Source organism: Labrus mixtus, chromosome 19, assembly GCF_963584025.1.
Source record: "Labrus mixtus chromosome 19, fLabMix1.1, whole genome shotgun sequence".
NCBI lineage: Eukaryota > Metazoa > Chordata > Actinopteri > Labriformes > Labridae > Labrus > Labrus mixtus.
In genome coordinates this window covers 14690302-14709766 of record NC_083630.1, presented here as the reverse complement: position 1 = coordinate 14709766, position 19465 = coordinate 14690302, and the positions used below count along the sequence as shown (strand labels likewise).

Sequence of the window (19465 nt, the reverse complement as noted above, 5' to 3'; positions counted from 1 at the left end):
GTCTTTTCGTGATGATGTTTAAAATGCAGAGGACATGCTGCACCTGCAGTCAGCTTGTCCTTGCATCCCAAAAACTCTGCCCAAATGAGCGAGGCTGGAGGATAAACACCGCTACAGCAAGTCACCCCACATGCATGCCGCAGTGGTAATACGGACCCCCGTTATTATGCCAAGCACATATTAAATACGCACTGTCATACCGAGGCCGTTATATCCTCGATAAGTCGCCTGCAGGCCTCTTATCAACGCTAACATACGACTTTAATGACAGGTCCGACGATGTGGCAACGATTTGATAAGGTTGTGTTTTAAAAGCTTACCTCCCTCGCTGTGTATCCTCTTGGCTCTCCGGTTGAAATACATCTTGCTGGTGATGCGTCGTTGAGGCTGGAACGAGGAGGCCGCAGCAGTGGCATGCTCATGGCTCCCCGACAGAGCAGGGGGACGCTGCTCCGGGTCGACACGGCCGCGGCCGAAGCTTCTGCTGATCCCAGGGAGTCATTTTTCTCGGTAAGACCGCGGAGGTAATGTTGTTAAGGTAGTACAGCTTCGTCAACACAAAACCGGAAAAAGGAATGTACCGCTTCCGGACACTTCTTTCAAAATAAAGTACGTTAAAAAAATTTTTTTTTTAAATTACAGGAATTACATTTTTTTGTTTCGAGAACTTCTTAAATCCTTATGTAATTAATTCAACACAGGGTAAGGGTAAAACCTTTTTGTTAAAAAATACTACTTACTTCTTAAGTTGTACCACAACTAAACAATTGATAGAATAGTTCCAAAAACAATACACAGGGATGTTTAATATGGAGGACGAGATCTGACAAAAGTATAAATAAATAAATGTATAAATAAATATATGTATAAATAAATAAATGTATAAATAAATAAATAAGAAAATAAATAAATGTTGAAATGAATAAATGTATACATAAATAAATGTGGAAATAAATACATGTAGAAATAAATAAATGTGGAAATAAATAAATGTATACATAAATAAATGTAGAAATAAATAAATGTGGAAATAAATAAATGTATCAATAAATAAATGTAGAAATAAATTTAAGACATTTCATTATTATGTCCCATTTATTTACCAGTTTTTATTTATTGATGCATTTAATTATTTATTATTCATTCTTCTATTTATTCCAGTATTTATTTATACATTTATTTATACTTTTGTCAGATCTTGTCCTCCACAGTTTAACACCTGCGCATAATTGGTAACCTTAGTGTAAAACTAGTAGAGAAAAGTAATAAATCCCAATTTCACTCAACAAGGGATTACACATACTGTATGTATCTGCAATTAGCCTTAGTTACCATAACCTAGTGACTATTATTTAAATGTTTTTTAAAGGCTATGACATGGCATTAGAGTTAGCCCCTGTTATGGCCGCTACGGTAATAACATGGGGTGCTGACATTTTGCAGCAGGGGGTGTCGCGTTGTGAACTGCAGTCAGGTAACATAGCAGTAAGCTTCATGCAAGGTCAGCATTATCTCAACCTGATCTAAGAGAATAAGGGCCACAAAGGTTCACATTGTTACAAAGCTAATACCAAAATGTTAACGGATACTCCTAAAATAAGTTGTGCAGAAAAATCTTTTCTTTGTGTAGTGTATTTTGCATATGTGAATTTTAAAACATTTGTTGTTATTGCAGTGGTTAGCAACTAACATCTGTCCCATAAAATCTCAGCACACAGCGCTGCAAAATATCATAATGGCATGTTCAAATACACCAACATTGCAAATCCATAAACACCAGATGTCCAGGCATAACAAAGCTGCATTTTTATTCCATTGTTAGGGAGCAGAGAAGAAAACCAATGTCTTCACTTTATTACATAGTAACATATTTATCTCAACTGTTTCATTTACTCTCATCACATTGTAACATGATACATATTCATATTTCAAAAGTTGATTTCCATCTTATTAAATATGAACAGAATAAATATTCACTTCTGAACTGAGTGGCCACAGCCCTCTTAGGGTCTCAGAGGTGGACATTAGCTAAACACAAGCTTTCTGAAAACCAGGTTTTGGGACACTGGGCCTTTCCTTTAGCTCCCTCACAAACTCACATGCACACACAATTAACCCAAAAAACACTTACCCCACTCTCACACATTCTGACGCATGTGACTGCATTAGTCCTGCAGTTGTATTCGTGACATGTTTTCTGCAGAAATGTTGTAGCTCCTTTTACTGTTGTTGATGCACAAAGTGACCTTGTCAGCAATTCACCGACTGTGTTTGAGTTAAATAATCCACCTATTCTACACTAAAAATGCCAATACCTGTGCATGTTATGTAAAAACAACCCAAAAGAGCATACATGAATATAATATAACTAACACTGCCTCGTTCAGAACTGGATCTGAAATAGACTGCGATCATTGCACTTACAGACTGAATAAGAAAGAAATGTATAGTAAAAAGATTCTTATTCAAAGAAAATAGCTGCAGCAGATGCCTAAACATCAGGATTTTTAAGCTAATATCACATTAAGGATTTCAGGGTCAGCTGGAAACTGCATAAACTCTAAATAAAAATTGAACCCCAAGTTCCAGGTATTTGCTTGGCTAACTTAATTATTACTTGGTGACAGAGATCCCAGGGTGTCTGGTTAGTATGGATCAGAAAAAGCAACAGGAACCAAGAAGAAACATTGATTTTAGGGTAGACAAAGCTTCATTTTTTTAAAGTGGAGATGACAATCAGGCATTACAATGTAAACAACAATAAACAAACAATACTGTCTTCTCTCTGTATTGCACAGCTCATTCTAAACTACAACTCTGAATTCCTGATTATACAATGCCTTCAGCATTTCGTTTGAATTGTGCAGCTCATATGGGAAATGATCTAAAGTGGCTGGTTTTTAAGTTGATGACTTTCATGGATAATTCTGTATTGCAATAAAATACGACATGTGTATGATGAGGGCTTGATAAACAATAAACATACAGAATAAAAGTTTCTTCAAAATAAAAAGGTAGCTCATACCATGAAATCAAACATTTCTTTTCCAACTTTAAAGGGACACTTTAAAATGATGTTGAAGCTCTAAAAATGAATAAAAAAAAACTGAAAGTTTCCTGCTTCATTTTCGAAACAAATTGCATTGGAGGAGCGTCTGACTTCCAAACCCTTAGTTACAAGCAGTGGTGATTTATTTACAGTTTAGGCATAATAAATCAAGTCTAAATGGGATTTTTGTAGTCCAACTGTGACAAAGAGATGTCACATCTATGGACATCCAAGCGTTAATGTGAGACGAGTCAGCAGCGGCTACCGGAGCTCCTTAAGCATTAATGCCATTCATTGTCAATGGCCTCTGAAGCTTTGTGACAGAGGCCAGTGAAATAGAATTCAGGAAGAAATAAAACATTAACTTGCTGAAAACAAAGAGTCTAAAAAAATAAAGTTTGGTTAATTCTCTGCATTTATAGTTTCTTTTTTTTCCTCACTTTTGGTTCAACCTTCTTCAACTTCAACACTATGGATACTTACAAAGAAATTAAACCATGAAAGCGCTATGTACATGCAAATCCCACTTGGGTCTGCTCATTTCAGCCAGCCAGGTACATGATAGTTGTATTTTTTGAGTAAATAGCTCAGTCATGATGCACAGCCAGTATGGGCTGTCTACAGATAGGGCAAGTGTTGTTTTCAGAGAGCCAGCGGTCGATGCAGTGGATGTGAAACTCATGAGAGCACGGCAGGCGGCGCAACTTGTTGCCTTGGGCATACTCGTTGATACAGACGCTGCACGCACGACCCATCTCCCCCTCCAGGATGGCCTGACCATAGGTACGAGTGGATAGATTGTCAATCTGCTCTTTGGTCAGGCCCCTAGGGTGTTCATCATCCTCCTCATCATTAAGCAAGAAAAAGTGCGCCAACCGCAGGATGGGCAGAGTACCATTCTCTACAAGGTTGTTGGTATCTCTGCTGGTGGTCCGACCCTCAGCGTTGCTCACCACCCCTCCTCCAAGCCTGGCCTGCTCACTCTGGTCCTCCTCACTTGCCACCAGCCCCACCCTGTCCTGAACTACCCCGCCAGTGCCGACCTGGCTAGCTGGGCTCTCATTTGTATGTAGACGACTGGCTGGGTTGGTGTTACTATTTATTCCACTAGCATCTGTATGGGTAGGTGAAACTGTTTCAGAATCAGCTTCTGTCTCCATTAGGGAGCTCAGCTCACCGAATCCCGTCATTATCTGGCGCAAGATGGAACGCAGGGCAGTGGAGTTGGGCTCCCCCAGGCCTGTCTCACTGATGCGCCTTAGAGGAATACGGATAGTGCTCACGTAGGTGCGGATCCCGGCTCGCTCAGAACGGGAAATAGTGCGTCTAAATCCACCACTGTCACTTTCAAATGTGACAGTATTTTCAGCAACACGAGCACGAGAACGCGTTCTGCTGGCAATGCTGTCCCGATCACGGTTTTCACCTGGTCGAATCCTTCTCACCTGCAGGTCCAACATAATGGTTGGGTGCCGGCGCACCCCTGAACTTCCTGCTCCAACTACATGCGATTCACTCTCGCGTTCTCCTGTCTCTACAACTGGCTCTGTTAGAGCTGCAGCTGCCACAGTCTCCCCTGTTTCTATGGAAACAGAACTTGTGCCACTGCTTGGCTCAACAGTGTTAATGCTAGAGCCACTGATACCACTGCTTGATGGTGGAGCGGTACTGGCAAGGGGTATTCTATGTAATGGGGAACGGCTCCGCCTTGACAACCGGGATGAAACCCCACTCCCAGCTGTAGCCCTGCGTGCACGTCCACGTGATCGAGTCCTACTGCCACGTGATTCGTGGCCCATTGCTGGGGCCTGAGACCCAGACTGGGGTGACACACGGGGACAGTCTATAGAGGCAGAAGTTTCTTCATTACCCTGTTCTACTTCGGCATTCTGGGCTTGATGTAAAGCTCTAATTTGATCAACGGGAGGGTCTGGAACAGTGAGAGGTGGTGCTAAAGAGTGCAAAGTGCCAACCCTCCTCTGAGCAGCAGTAGGGGAGGCAACTGGCCCAGGAAGTGCAGGGGGGTTAATTGAAAGAGTGGTATTGCTGCTGCGTGTGCGCCGTGTCTGCATCCTCCTACTGAGGGCTGGACGTGGGGTCGGGTACGGAGCTGGTCTCGGCGTGGTTGAAGGACGAGGGGTGGAAAAAGAAGAAGATGTGCGTATTGAAGGTGAAGTTGCGTTAGGGCCAGGCACCGGCAGCTCTGAAGCATCTGCAGTTTCATTATGCTCGCCTGGCTCCGGCTGATCATGGTTGATGTTAATTTCGAGGCTAAAGCGGAATTCTCCACTGTTAGGGTTGGTCCGGCTGACGGCACGCCATGTCTGGTTGCCGCTTTGCCCGCTGCGAGTAGCATTACCGGTGCGTCTGAAAGTGTTCAGCCACTCTAGTAATGAATCACCATTTGAGGCTTCTGCTCCGGGCTCTGTGCCCCCTATGAAAAAAAATGTAAGGAAGTAAACCAAGATGCACTCCCCCCAAATCTGTTCTCATTTACAGATAATCATCAACAAAAAGGTGACCACTTAAAACGCCAAAAGATTTAACATGTCTGTTTCATACCTTACTTAAAGCCAGCATTGCTGCATTTAGTGACAGGCTAAAGCAGAGCCAGTAGTCAAAGCAACTTTATTTATACCTTTAACAAGCTGATCCCAAACTAAATGAGAAGACTCAATATATGAAATCGTTTTTATGTCAGTAATAATGTCTCTCTAAGAATGAATGTCAATCAAAAGACCTAATGAGTTAACTGGGAAAAGTATCGGTGGGCTTTTTGGTATTCTGCACCCTCATCCTGGAATCCGTTGCAGAATTACTTAAAACTCAAGGAGCTAGTGTCCTTAAATGTTTTTACATTTAAAATGGAAGACCTGGAAGCAGATTCTATAGGATGTCGATGCTTTTAGCTTGACTGCTTGAACTACTGACTCCCAAATATGACACATAGATGGTTCTCTTTTAATCCAAAGTTTTGTGTTTTGTAAATTGTACTTTGTCTCCATTTGTGTCTCTGTCTGTAAATATTTGTTTTTTGCTGCTGGTCTCCCTTGGAAAAGAGATTCTTAATCGCAATGGGACCAACCTGGTTAAATAAAATAAAAATAAAAACCTATAAGCTGTTAAAAAAAATGATTTGTGTCAAAGATCAGAAAAAGCCAAGGCCCCCCCTCGCTCTTACCTGCCCCTCGTCTTGCTGCAGCCCCTCGCTCCTCTCCCTCGGCACTGCTGCCCTGCTGCTCTCCTGAATCAGTTGTCTGTGTGCGCTGCTCAGAACGGGGTTGAGATGACATACGTTCCTTTGCACCATCAAGACGCTGCCTGAGCTCCTCCGCAGTCACCTCCCCTTTAAAACACACGGCACTGTTAGTGGTCGAATGGGAAGAAAAAAAAAAACTATCCCTGCACCTAGACTCATAACAATTAAATATATGTGAAGGAAAATTACAAAAAAAAAGGTAATCATCACATCTACTTGGCATTGTTAATATTCTCACCAGGGGTTCCAAGCAGGTTGCTGTCTCTCATCAGGCGATACTCCTCTTCACTCAATTCATTAATGAAGTTATAGTACGCCTCCTCCCTTCGAAGACGCTCTGCCTGTCTCCGTCTTTCGTCTCCCCCACCAGGAGGGTCCATCACCGTGCAAAAACTGCTAGTGCACAGATGAGTTACAGTGTCAGAAAGGGTAAAACACATTGACATTTACCATTCCCAAAATTAGGGCAGCCTCTGCACCACCACAGTTGCAAGTGGACATGCATGCAAGTCTTAAAAATATAATGCTCAGATCAAAACAATTTCATATTTGCTATTTGATTCGCCATTGGAAAGAAATGCAACCACAATATACGATGCTCTTGCTGGGTGTTTTTTTTAATCAATGAAAAAAGAAGTACAAATTATAGATGTAAGATAACAATAGGTTTTGCGGTTAATGTCTGAGCAGCCAAGGACAACAATTAAGACAACGCCATCCATTTTCTATCGTAGGACTCAACCAGCAAGACTCAGCTATGCTAACGTTACTGTAGTTTTGCCCAGATAATTCCGGTTGAAGTTCACCTTATTTGACATGCGAATACATGCTCAAGTTATTCACAGCGAGGAAAAGCTAACACACACATCCTGATGACAACGTCACCATAATGTGACTAAATATTAGCCAAGTTACAGGAAAAGATACGGAAGGCCATGTTGAAGACAGGCAACAAAACTGGCGTTGTCATCCTGGTTAGCAACCAATCACCGGCCTTGCTTTAATGACAGACATGCCAAGCGTCCAATCACAGCGCTACAAAGGCGGACTAAACGGAGGTCTACTCCATGTAAACGCAGGGGCAAAGAAGGAAAGACAAAGAATAGTGTAAGCTTTATGGTAGATTAAGATCGTTAATATGTCAACGCCCGACAATGATTAGATGCTTTGCTGCCCCAACACAACAATTCAAGGTTTTAAAGTGTCATTTTTTTATGCGCAGCGGATTGGTTGCTAACCGAGGACTAGCAAATTAGCACATCTAACGAAAGCGTATTGAAGTCCGTCGACACTGGTATTAGCTGACTCGCCAGCGACCTGTGAGGCTGAATAACTCTTAGGATAAAAACGTGACAAACAGCTCTATGACTTGATAAAGTATACTGATTGTAACACGTAACTATAGTTTAGTTTTATAAGAGATGACAGTGAAATCAGAAGGAATTTACTACCTGACAAAGCAGCGGTAATATGGACGTTTCGCTTAGCTCTCTCTTCACTCTCAAACCAAGATGGGACCAATGGTGCTACAAAAGATCGTCCGTCGAAAACAACTTCGCAGGTTACATTAGTTCCTAGGTTACACAAATTCTGCAAAACGGACACAAAGGGCACTGAGGCTTTATATGAACAGATTCCTTTTGACATTAAAAACAATATTTAATTGACACATCTTGGTTTGGTGATGTTGGCTGACAGCCCCCTGTAAATCTTATGGAAACACAATTTTCTGTAAAAGGTGGACAACTTAACACTTCCATGCAGCCTAATCTGAAATAACCATGTTGTGGTTGTGGAATCTTGTTATTTTTTACGTTTTTATTTATTTACATGTATTTTATTTGTCCTGCTTTATTCCTGCATTTAATTTAACTTAATTATAATTTTTGTTTGTCAGGTCTGTTTTTTGGGGGGTTTTTTTTCTGTTTGTTTTTTCTTTTGTCTTGCATTGATAGTGTTACCCTTGTTGGGTATGGTTCTATATAATTTGTTGTCTGGTATTGTACTGTTGTAAAAATAGAAAACAATAAAAATGTTGGTCATAAAAAAACAATATTTAAATCAATTTTAAAGTGCAGAACAAAAGACCATGCCAACGAAATTGAATGTTTTTAAAGCAACATTTTCCTTTATCGTAATGTTTCCAGTTACCTCCAATAGAAAGCAGTGATAAGAATGAGAAGAAAAAACATTAAAACATTATACAATTCAACTTTACAATAGATGACACATATGTAATGTCATTGAAGAATTATAACAGCCATAGTATTTTATTCAGTGCAGTAAACAATGATAAAGTGTAGCCTATGCCAAAAAAAGAAGAAGCATATTTTGGTATAACATTTGTTATTATCTTAATGGCTTTACTAGTATTCAGGATTATTGGTTAAATCTATTCTTACAATAATTTTCAATGATAAAGTAGAAGTATTATGATGGCTGCAGTTGTTGCATTTTGGTTTTATGGCCATTTTATTATTTAATATTACTCACTAAAGAAATACCTTTGTTTCCCAATAAATCACAAGTCATTGCTTATGGGTTCTGGTGTATATACCTTGGCAATGTTACGTAAAGTGGCACAAGATGACCATATTTCAGTGTATGTTTGTTTACCACTTGGTTCTATGCTTTAACAACTTCTAAATTAAAAATATATATCTTTCTCATTTTTGGTTGATGATCTGCACTTTTAGTTCCTTTAAAACATTAAATTTGAGCATTGCACCGTTAGGCTACTGTAGTTTTTATAACGTCTTACCCAGTTTATTTTTTCCTTTGTTGAAATTATGATTTATGATGTATCCTGCATGTTTACCCCATATCACTTTGACATGCAATTTATAATTTGCATTTAGAATGACAACTTTTTTTTCTATTATGCAGAGAAAAACGAGATGTTTTTGTTTGTCATAATGTTTTTTTCTGTCTTGTTCTTGTGAAGCCAAAGACAATTTTCCACTTTGTTGACAAATAAAGTTATATTCTTATTCTATGTCATAATTCTCTTCATTTAAAAAAAGATAAACATCGTCGTTAATTTAAGACGCAGATACAACTCTTGACAGCTCTATTGTTTGATTGAAATCATAAACATAATTGCAAAATAACAATTTGAATTCATCAAACAGTTGTTGTATAGTATAGATATCCACGTGGTATAATATGTGTATTTTATGAGTTCTTTCTCTGCTGCTAGTCTTCACGACATTTTACGACAGTGCCGTGTCTGAATACGTCGTCGTTACCGAGTGAAGTGCGTCTCTCTGGAGCAGATACCGGCTGAGAGAAACGCAGCAACAAGAGAAAGGAATATATCTGGATTCGTGTTTTTTTTACCCGAGTAATCTCCGAGGACCGCGCATCCCCTCAGGTAAAAACTATTCCACCCCAAACTCGATGTGGAAGCTGGGCTGAACGAAGAAGGGGCTTCGCTGGGGAAGGCGACTAGCTTCATCGCCAAACCGAGCTCGTCGGAGTAGCCTAGTTGCCTCCCAAGCGACACTTTAATAAAGGAAGGAGCGGACACTTTTGGCCCAAACACTGGTGAAAATGGACTATGATTTTAAAGTGAAGCTGACCGGCGAAAGGGAGCGTGTGGAGGACCTGTTCGAGTACGAAGGATGCAAAGTAGGAAGAGGCACCTACGGTCATGTGTACAAAGCTAAGAGAAAAGATGGGTGAGTTCATGACCAGCAAGGCCTTTAGCCACCTTCGACAGCCTCCCCCCCTCCTCCAAATCATTTAGAATATGTCTCTGATGTTTTCCCCCTAACTAAGGCTGCTTTAATCGTGCACCAGTGGCAGAGGAAGCGTGGTGAAAAACCCAAAGCAGAGAGCAATGTGATGTGCAATTGTGTTGCATTAGCCTGCACTGTCCAGGATACTGATGAAGCTAAATGTAAAGTTCATAATCTCTAACGTAAGCTCTGACATTGTGGCCGGGGCTAACCTTCCTTTCTTTCTTTAAATTTGTGTAATCAAATGTGTTTTTTTTGTCCTGTGTTGTTTTTCCCAGCAGAAGGTGTTAAATGATTTAGTGTCATAAAAAAGCCCTAGTAGGTTTAAGTAGGATGCTGCAGGTGCAAAGAAAATGGTCTTGGTAGTCATCTTTTTAGGGCAAGGTAAGGAAACTTGCATTTAAAAGGGCTTTACACAGGCATAAAAAAACATTACTTATAATAATATTGTGTGTGCATGTAATGCATACACAATTTCTACAGAATGCATGCACCATGTACACAAACTAGACATGTATGAAGAAGGATCAAATGTGCAAGTGGATGTACACACAAGCATTGAAAAACGTGTGCACACGCTGAGTCGCTGACTTTAAAATGCATGTACATAAGAACATAATATTACACAGGTTTTAAGAAAAGGATAAAACCAGAAGGTAAAAAGAAGATTTAGATCAAAAGAAGTTTGATAAATAGTCATTGTTTTAAAGATACAGTAAAGAGTTATTGTTTAAAAAAATGTTTCTACTAAATATCTGTAAGTAAAACAAAGCAAAGCAGGCAACTGTCTTTTAATAACACACACGGTTTACTCAAATCCCACAGCCAGCAGAAACATTTTGAGCCCTGACTTGAACACCTTAGATGCTCTGGCAATTTGTTCCAGAGATGGGGGGGCCTAAAAAAAAAAAAAAAAAGCTGTGAGTTGATCTGAAATGTATTTAGGCCCGAAAGTGATTTAAAAAAAGTGATAGGATTTTAAAATCGACTCTTTAGGACGTAGGTAAACAGTGCAACATTTTAAAAACAGATGTAATGTGCTCCATCTTTTTGGTTTTAGCGAGCTCTCTGACAGCAGCGTTTTGGACAAGCTGCTGCTGTCTCATAGATGTTTTGCCAATACCTGAGGACCCTGTTACAATAATACCTCTGTACTAAACATAAAAACAAGTTTTAGCAGACGGGGATTGCTTTTATTGCGATCAGAATAATTGTTGCTGCACCATCTTTTTATGAATTCTGTCATCACCAAGAGGCTGTGGTGCTGATGGTTAACAATTGTACTTTTTTTTTTTAAGGCAAATCTGGCACATGAGAGTTTACTTTTGTGTGATAAATATTCGAAGAAAGCTTAGCAAGTAGGAGACTGTTTAAGGGACTTAAATGACAGAATATTAAAATTGCAACAAAACATGGTTTAACTAGATTTTTGTACTTTCTGATTGCGTTGATTTACAGGCTTTGCTTTTTAGTGAGTGGTGGAAAATGTTCAATATATTATCAGGAAAAGGGGGAGAATGCCTTGCAATAATAGTTTAGACACTGGTACACCAGGATGCCACCCACATTCATTTCTAAGCCCTGTATTTCCCTTTTTTTCCACCTTTTCTAATGTATGGATGAGAGCTGAAGGCAGCCTGAGCTACTAGGCCCATTAGGACAGCGTGGACATACTGGCAGCCAGATCCACACAAAAAGCCCCAAAGTCTTTAAAGGTGTTTGTGTGCACTTGAGGATGGTGTTGTTTATGAGACTTTGTGAGCTAATTTGTGCTACAGCAGTTGGATGAGGCCTGAGGAGGCACAAAGCTTGGGTTTACGAGATGATGTAGGCCAGGGGGAGGAGCGGTGATTCCTGGTACAATCAAGTGAGAGCTGGTTCCTGTGCTCTGTTTGTCCCTCACCAGCTGCCAACCAGAGCCTGTTTTCTTCCCCCCACTCTATTGTTTGAGCCTCAGAGGTGAGCTTGATTACACAAATCTGGAGGTAATGCAACTCGGCCTCTTCTCAGACCCCCCTGTGCCAGCTGCCAAGTGCCCCCCCCCCCCCTGTTCTGTGCAGACCACTCTCAGAGGAGTCACAGTCTGGTCTGGTGTTGATGTTTCTCTGCCTCTCTCTGTTCATAGGAAGGATGATAAAGACTATGCCCTCAAGCAGATTGAAGGCACTGGCATCTCCATGTCAGCCTGCAGAGAGATTGCAGTAAGGAGTGCTTGGCTTACTTTGTCCCTTTGTCTGGTCTCTGTTTAATACCGTTATGCCATTCCTATGTAGTTTATGTAATACATGAATCACCTTCACAAAGTTCTTTTTTTAAGTGAGCTCCAAACACAAACAAGAAGACGTTGATTAGATGCACACAGATGATAGACACAATACTTTGAAAATTGAAATCTCTTGCGACAGTACATTCCTCATTTTTATGAAAGTACTTTAAATCAATTCATATATTAATGATCGTTGTGAGCGCACATTTGGTTATTTTCACTCATGATTTCTGTACTGAGAATGTGTGGCCGCTCCTCTGAAACGGGTTTGTGTATTGCAGTTGCTACGGGAGCTGAAGCACCCCAACGTCATCTCCCTGCAGAAGGTTTTCCTGTCACACGCAGACCGCAAAGTATGGCTGCTCTTTGACTATGCCGAGCATGATCTCTGGGTAAAAAAATGCACTCACACAGTCACAATGCACACTGGAGCTACATGACATAATATATCAAACAATCCAATCCTGTCTGCTAAGTATGAAAATATGTGTGTAGGCATGTGGATCATTTCTTTAAACCAACACACCTGATGAATCATTAGCACATCCAAACAGGATTCTTTGTTATGCTGTTATGGTATCTGCTGTTTCATTGCACATACAGAAGCATTCCCCTTCTTGCTTAGAGACACAAAGGCGCATACTTTACTTTGTATTTGCAGAATTCCTCAAAGTGTTCATGCATACATACACAACACACCAGTTGTAAAGGAGACTGAAAATGGTGCAAATGATGCATTGAAAAGTCTCATTAAAACACCAAGAAAGTATTCAACATTGAATATTCAAAACTCTGCAGCACTACTGTTTGTGGGTTAAAATGCCATTGCTGCAACATTACATTCCCCTACCAAAGAAGTGGAACCACATGCCACAATCACATCTTGCCTGTAGCAAAATTTAAGTTGGTTTTTTTGACCATATAAATGCAGAAAAAGGCATAATTATAGATTTTAGACTAAATGTTGGCCCAAACCTCAATTTGTGTCGTCTTGTCTTTCGCAGCACATTATTAAGTTCCACAGAGCCTCCAAGGCCAACAAGAAGCCCCTTCAGCTGCCTCGAGGAATGGTCAAGTCTCTTCTCTACCAGATCCTGGATGGCATCCATTACCTCCACGCCAACTGGGTCCTCCACAGAGACCTTGTAAGAGAATTGGGGAGGGAAAGGGGAAGAGAGAACAAGAGGGAGGGTGTGTGAGAGAGAAAATATTTAGGTAGAAATGAAAACAGGGTTTCGGTTGACAAGAGATCAGAAGTGTGTTATTAGGCAAAGTGCTACTCTGCTCGGTTATGGCTTTTAGCGGCCTGTTTTCAAATGCATTAAACTTTCTGTTTGTGTGGATGAATGGTGATTTTGTAAACAAGATCAGGTTTATCTTATTCTCTTGTCTTACAATTATATATGGTTGTAGTTTTGATCAGAGGTTTTTAATCTAAAGCTGAATTTTAGATAATGTGATATGAAGGAAGCTTTCTAGTGTTGCAGTTTTCTCTGTTAAGTGAAAACTTTAAATCTCCTGCAAGGAGTTTGTAGCAGTATTCCTGATGCCTCTGTCTGACCCACAGAAGAAGAAGATAAACAAATCCTATTTAGTTATTTTATGTTCCTGTCACAGGGAAGGTGTCAGACCAGTTGATCCACAGCACGCCCCGAAACAACCCTTTCAAAAAATGTCAACTCAAACAAACATATTGTGTTCGTTTACATCACCAATAAGGAATGGAGATTTTTTTGTTGTTGTCGTAAAAAAAACGCTGTTCACACATGTTAAGGACAAGATCAGCGTAGAGATGAACCGTCCTGCTTTGCTCTAAAGGGATCACCAAAACGAACGACTCAAAAATTCCTGAGAAGCTTTGAATTTTCTACACGTTTTCTGTTTACAGATTGTTTTCATTGAGAACACTTAATCACATACACACACTAGACTTCACATGGTAGACCTTCTCTCGACTGGGATGCAGTTGGTTCGTTTTTCCACTAGAGGGCGATAACAAACAGTGTTGATTCAGCACTGTATGCAGGGCTGTAGTTCAGCAACTAGGCCTAACTAATCTGAATGTATCTCAGTTTATTTGATTTTACTTTTTGAAATATTAGCGTGATGGAATCATGTTATTAATTGTGAGTTGTCTCTTGTCTTCACCAGAAACCTGCAAACATTTTAGTGATGGGGGAAGGGCCAGAGAGGGGTAGAGTAAAGATTGGTATGTATGTTTCCTTTTTTGAGTGTTGAATACTTTCTTGTTTTAGTTAGCTTTTACTTTACTGAGTGTGGCTTCTGTTATGCAGCCGACATGGGATTTGCCCGACTCTTCAATTCACCGCTGAAGCCTTTAGCCGATCTTGACCCTGTGGTGGTCACCTTCTGGTACAGAGCACCTGAACTACTGCTGGGGGCTCGGCACTACACCAAAGCCATCGGTGAGAATTGCTTAATTACATGTTTGTGTGCAGCTTTCAATTGATCAACACAGGCAGCCAGTTCTACTGACTTAAGAGACCTCATCTTCACTCTGCGTCGGCTTTTGCACTTTATTCTCAGACATCTGGGCGATTGGCTGCATCTTTGCGGAGCTGCTGACCTCTGAGCCAATATTCCACTGTCGCCAGGAAGACATCAAGACCAGTAACCCTTACCACCACGACCAACTGGACCGCATCTTTAACGTCATGGGCTTCCCTGCTGGTGAGGGTTCAGTATTGTGAGTCTTTAAGTGGAAAATCCTAAATTAGAAATCCCTAAAAATCAGCCAATGACAAACCTTGACTGCTTTCATTTGGGATTTATTTTTTTGTGACATAAGGGAAAGGAGTACTTCCGAGTTTGCAAACAATGCAAACAGGATGTTTTTCTTGTAGAGGCTTGGTCTATTCGCTTCTCCTTTTTGTCTTCAGGCAGTTATGTAGTCTGAGGACATGAATCCATTCACGTAATAGATGAAGCCAAGTCACAAACATGGAAACGTTTACTTGCAGTGTTACATTTGGGTCTATTTTTTCCGGTTCACTTAAGCTGCTTCCGAATTGTTTTCTTCCCTTCACCCTCTCTGCTGCTCTGGTTGTGTAATTCCCTGGCCTGTGCCATGGATTTTGTTTTGATTCTGCAGGGTGAATGGAGATTTACAGTAGTTAAAATCCCTTTGCAGAGTTTTGCAATTAAAGTTATTGCTTTTTTAGTTTTTTTTTTTTTTTTTTAGGGCTGAGACAAAGTTTAGTGATACATTATTTTTAAATATACAGACAGGCAAATCTATTTCTAAGAAAGAACCGGTTGTCAAAACCAAAGCTCAATATTCTGTTGTTGTGAGGAAATCATGAGCATCCGTGCTCAAAAAGATCTTAATCCAGACAAAACAGCCTGAATAATCTGTTCTTGGAGGGAGGGAGGGTGTGACGTGTTGTAATCCTGTCTATTCCTCATTTGACAGATAAAGACTGGGAGGACATCAAAAAGATGCCAGAACACTCTACGCTGATGAAAGACTTCAGAAGGAACACGTGAGTCTGCAGAGCACCGCTGTCCTGGTTTATTTTTAAAGATCAGAAAGTCAGAAAGCAAAGTTCTGTCTGCTGTTAAAAATACATGTTTGAGTTAGGGCTGGGAAATATATTGAGTTTTTAAGATATATCGATATATTTTCAAACAAGATATAGGGTAAGACAATATCGTTAATATCGATATAGTTTAAGTTGCATTAAAATAACGTTCTCGAGGTGCCAGGTTACTTTTTTCTCATCTCAATGATGATGACTGACTGTCTCTTAACCCTGCTCCTCCCCTCTCTCTCTTTTATTGTATTTAAGGAACATTTTTATTTTATGATATTACTTTTTAAATTCACAATCAGGTAGTTTATTTTTCCATGTGTTTTCACTGTTAATAAAACACATATTGATGTATATCGAGTATCGCCATTCAGCTAAACAATATCGAGATATGAGTTTTGGTCCATATCGCCCAGCCCTAGTTTGAGTGTTGTCCATAGCTTTGAATGAGCCGTGTCATAGCTCTGCATTGCACTGAAGGCATGATCATGATGTACTTTTCTTTATCATTTGTGTCACAGATACACAAACTGCAGCCTTATAAAGTACATGGAAAAACATAAAGTCAAACCCGACAGCAAAGCATTCCACTTGGTAAGTTCAAATGCATCTGTGATGGAGCAAAAGTCATTTGCATTACATATAGACATTTGAGCAAAGGAATGATTGTGAGGGCCTGTGTCCACTGGCCCACAACCTCAATTTAAGAGTGCTTCTCACTGTCGCTTACTTTTGCCAGGTTACCAAAATTTGTCTCACAGCACTTTCACTTCCCTTGGTTGTGACTGCTAAGCGTGTTTTAAATTACCTATGCTTAACATTTACTTTTATTCAAGGACATTTTGCAGAGAAGATGTATGTCCATGTCCTGGCATAAGAAGCAACTCTTAAATTGTACCCTCGAAAATTCTGAAGTCCCAACCCTATTGGATTTTAATTGATAGGAGACGAAGATGTGACGTTGACGAGCATTGCGGTGTAACAATAGTAGAGTGCTGTCAGCGCTGTGACATAAAAACAGCTGATGCTCAGGTTGTTTTTTTAGCTTCAGCATGCCCTGCACATTGGTTTTTGTATAGAAAAAAAAAAGATGCTGCCAGCTCTAAATCTGCTGCTAGTGGACACAGGCTCTAAAGCAATGACACTGAGTTTTGAAGAGAAATAACATTTAGTGAATTGATTTAAAGCTGCAGAAACTGCTGACCATGGACCCCATCCGTAGAATCACGTCTGAGCAGGCTATGCAGGACCCTTACTTTTTGGAGGAGCCCCTGCCCACCTCTGAGTGAGTCACATCATTGAACACACACTCATACGGCCTGTTTCGACTTTATCCATGTTTTTCTATTCCTAAGCCTTAATTACGTGACGTCAAGTCGATGAGGAACAGGTCATAGGAATAAATGTGTGAAGATGACATCCCTCTTTTTGTTATGTCTTTGTCCAGTGTGTTTGCAGGCTGCCAGATTCCCTACCCAAAGAGGGAGTTCCTAACAGAGGAGGAGCCAGAGGACAAGGCAGACAAAGTAAGATCCATGTGCACTGTCTATTCTCACTGCAGTTGTTCACTACACTTAGTCGTTAATATACGGTATATTAAAAGGTAAAGAGGAACATCATCAGTAAAGGAGTAGACTTACTGTAAAACTTCTATTAATTGCCTGGTCTTTTATTAACTTCAGTCTATGAAATGACCCCGCCTCTATTTGGGAGAGGCGTCAATACAAGACTTTTCCTTATTTTCAACCTAAGTAAAGCACAACAACGAGGGGAACGATTATGAAATTGTATATTTACTCCTGAAAGAAAATGTAACTGTGTACAAAATGAGGATATCAATAAACAGATCAAATAAATCATACATTTGATCTTGCTTTGTAGCAGCATGCACATCAGCTTCATGGCCTGTACACATAGGAGCATTTGAGTCTTTCTTAGACATTCTGTTGTGGTTCATCTTTATTTTTTGTGATGAGTTTTTCTCCTTATTGTTGATCCACAAACTATTTTCACACTAAATTCATAGGGCCCTCTCACTGACCTGCCTTTATTTGTCAAAACGTATGGCAACACCAGGCTAGTGAAAGGGACCGGGTCTTGAATTTGGGGGTTGGGCTTCTATTTGTTAAGTTTTACGGTACACTAGAATGTACACATTTACACGAAGCTTTTTTTAATGTTTGTTTTTCAATGTCAGAAAAACCAGCAACAGCAACAGGGAAACAACCACACGAATGGGGCGGGGCACACTGGTAACCCTGACAACAGCCACGCTCAGGGTCCGCCTCTGAAGAAAGTGCGAGTCGTCCCGCCCACCACTACCTCAGGTGGCCTCATTATGACCTCAGACTACCAGGTAGTTCTCTCACGCTCTCTTTCTCTTTTCTTTGCATCTTAATATTTTGTTTGATTGACAGCTGGATGAATTCTATGTCTTATGTTTGAACTCCGAATTAACTTTAAAGAAAACTAAGTGTAAGAAATATCCTGTTGTGTGCTTCCCCCCTGCAGCGCTCCAATCCACATGCTGCCTACCAGAACCCTGGACCAAGCACAGCACTGCCCCAAAACAGCATGGGATACTCCTCTACCTCCCAACAGCCGCCCCAGTACTCCCACCAGACCCACCGCTACTGAGAACCCCCCGACCACACACACATACACTTATACACATGCACAAATATACACACATACACAGCCCTCATCATGCCCACCTGAACGAATGTACTGAGGGATGTGGGGATGTCCAAGGCTACAAACCCCACCCAACTCCATCCCACAGAGGGCACCTTCTCTACAGCAGTCTTTTAGGCCTGAGTGACTACACTTCTTCAAGCTAACACACCATTACCCCAGTATTAGAAAACACTGCTTCAGAGCAAAATCTGACAGGTGGAAAAAAAGAGGAACGATAAGAATAAGAAGAATGGATACTAGGATCAAACGTGTGTCTGATGCTCAAACCAGCCAAGAGAAGATGGCTTGGTTTTGAGGGTGAAACGTGTCAATCTCTTGTGTGATCTCCTCTCTTCTTTTTCTTTACCTGTCTCCACACCTCCACCCTAAACCTCTAACCGTCAAAGCTTGGATAAGACTGAAAGCTGCTATGTGACTGCCAGCGTTGACAGATTCTGTCCAACTGTCCTCCTGTCTGTCTGTTTTGTCTGTTTGTGTGTGTGCGGCCCTATGAGGGCCTCAGCTGAGGACTGAACTAAGCTGCTGTGAAGCATGCTGGGCGGATGTGGAGCCCCCGCAGCTGTGGCCTTGAGGGTTTTAATAAAGGACAAAAAAAAAAAGATGACAAAAAAGATTTTAGTAGTTTATAATTTAATCCGTTTTCATGTTTTTTTTGTTTTCATGGCAAGACAGGCAAAGCAGCCCGCGCTGGCTGAGAGCTCAGCCGCTGTGAGCAAGCCTTACAACATGACGACAAAACCAACCAATCGCATGGAGTATGGCAAATGGAACATGCATTGTACTGTATTGTATTGAAATATTTTACATGAAGCAAGTATCCTGACAATAAAAGTGGAAACATTGATATTGTTGATATATTTGCAACTACTAGCAACAGCTTTTTACCTTTCAATCCCATTTTCT

General features: G+C 40.6%; 3 protein-coding genes across 6 annotated transcripts in view; 1 reads left to right on the top strand and 2 right to left on the bottom strand.

Annotated features, from left to right (window-relative positions):
- Nucleotides 1-548, bottom strand: part of atp8a2 (ATPase phospholipid transporting 8A2) — a 51158-nt gene extending 50610 nt beyond the window's left edge. For 3 of the 4 annotated variants that reach the window (XM_061064585.1, XM_061064587.1, XM_061064586.1), the window contains exon 1: nt 321-547. In XM_061064585.1, coding sequence (XP_060920568.1) covers nt 321-363 — 43 coding nt within the window. In that variant the 5' untranslated portion in view covers nt 364-547. Of the gene's footprint in view, nt 1-320 lie in introns of all 4 variants that reach the window. The other variant, XR_009676648.1, reaches the window with a different exon arrangement.
- Nucleotides 549-1783: 1235 nt separating this feature from the next.
- rnf6 (ring finger protein (C3H2C3 type) 6) lies at nt 1784-7842 on the bottom strand. The gene is made up of 4 exons (XM_061064100.1): nt 7749-7842; nt 6547-6692; nt 6231-6395; nt 1784-5483 (listed from the first exon to the last, which is right to left on the bottom strand). The coding sequence occupies exons 2-4, from the start codon at nt 6686-6688 to the stop codon at nt 3637-3639; spliced, it is 2154 nt and encodes a 717-aa protein (XP_060920083.1). The 5' UTR covers nt 6689-6692; nt 7749-7842; the 3' UTR covers nt 1784-3636.
- A 1681-nt stretch (nt 7843-9523) lies between these two features.
- Nucleotides 9524-19406, top strand: cdk8 (cyclin dependent kinase 8). The gene is made up of 13 exons (XM_061064326.1): nt 9524-9988; nt 12174-12249; nt 12596-12706; nt 13319-13459; nt 14466-14523; nt 14609-14740; nt 14862-15005; nt 15748-15817; nt 16387-16459; nt 17053-17150; nt 17313-17391; nt 18063-18221; nt 18377-19406. Exons 1-13 carry the CDS (start codon nt 9861-9863, stop codon nt 18500-18502), a joined length of 1395 nt encoding a protein of 464 aa, XP_060920309.1. The 5' UTR covers nt 9524-9860; the 3' UTR covers nt 18503-19406.
- Nucleotides 19407-19465: the final 59 nt, after the last annotated feature.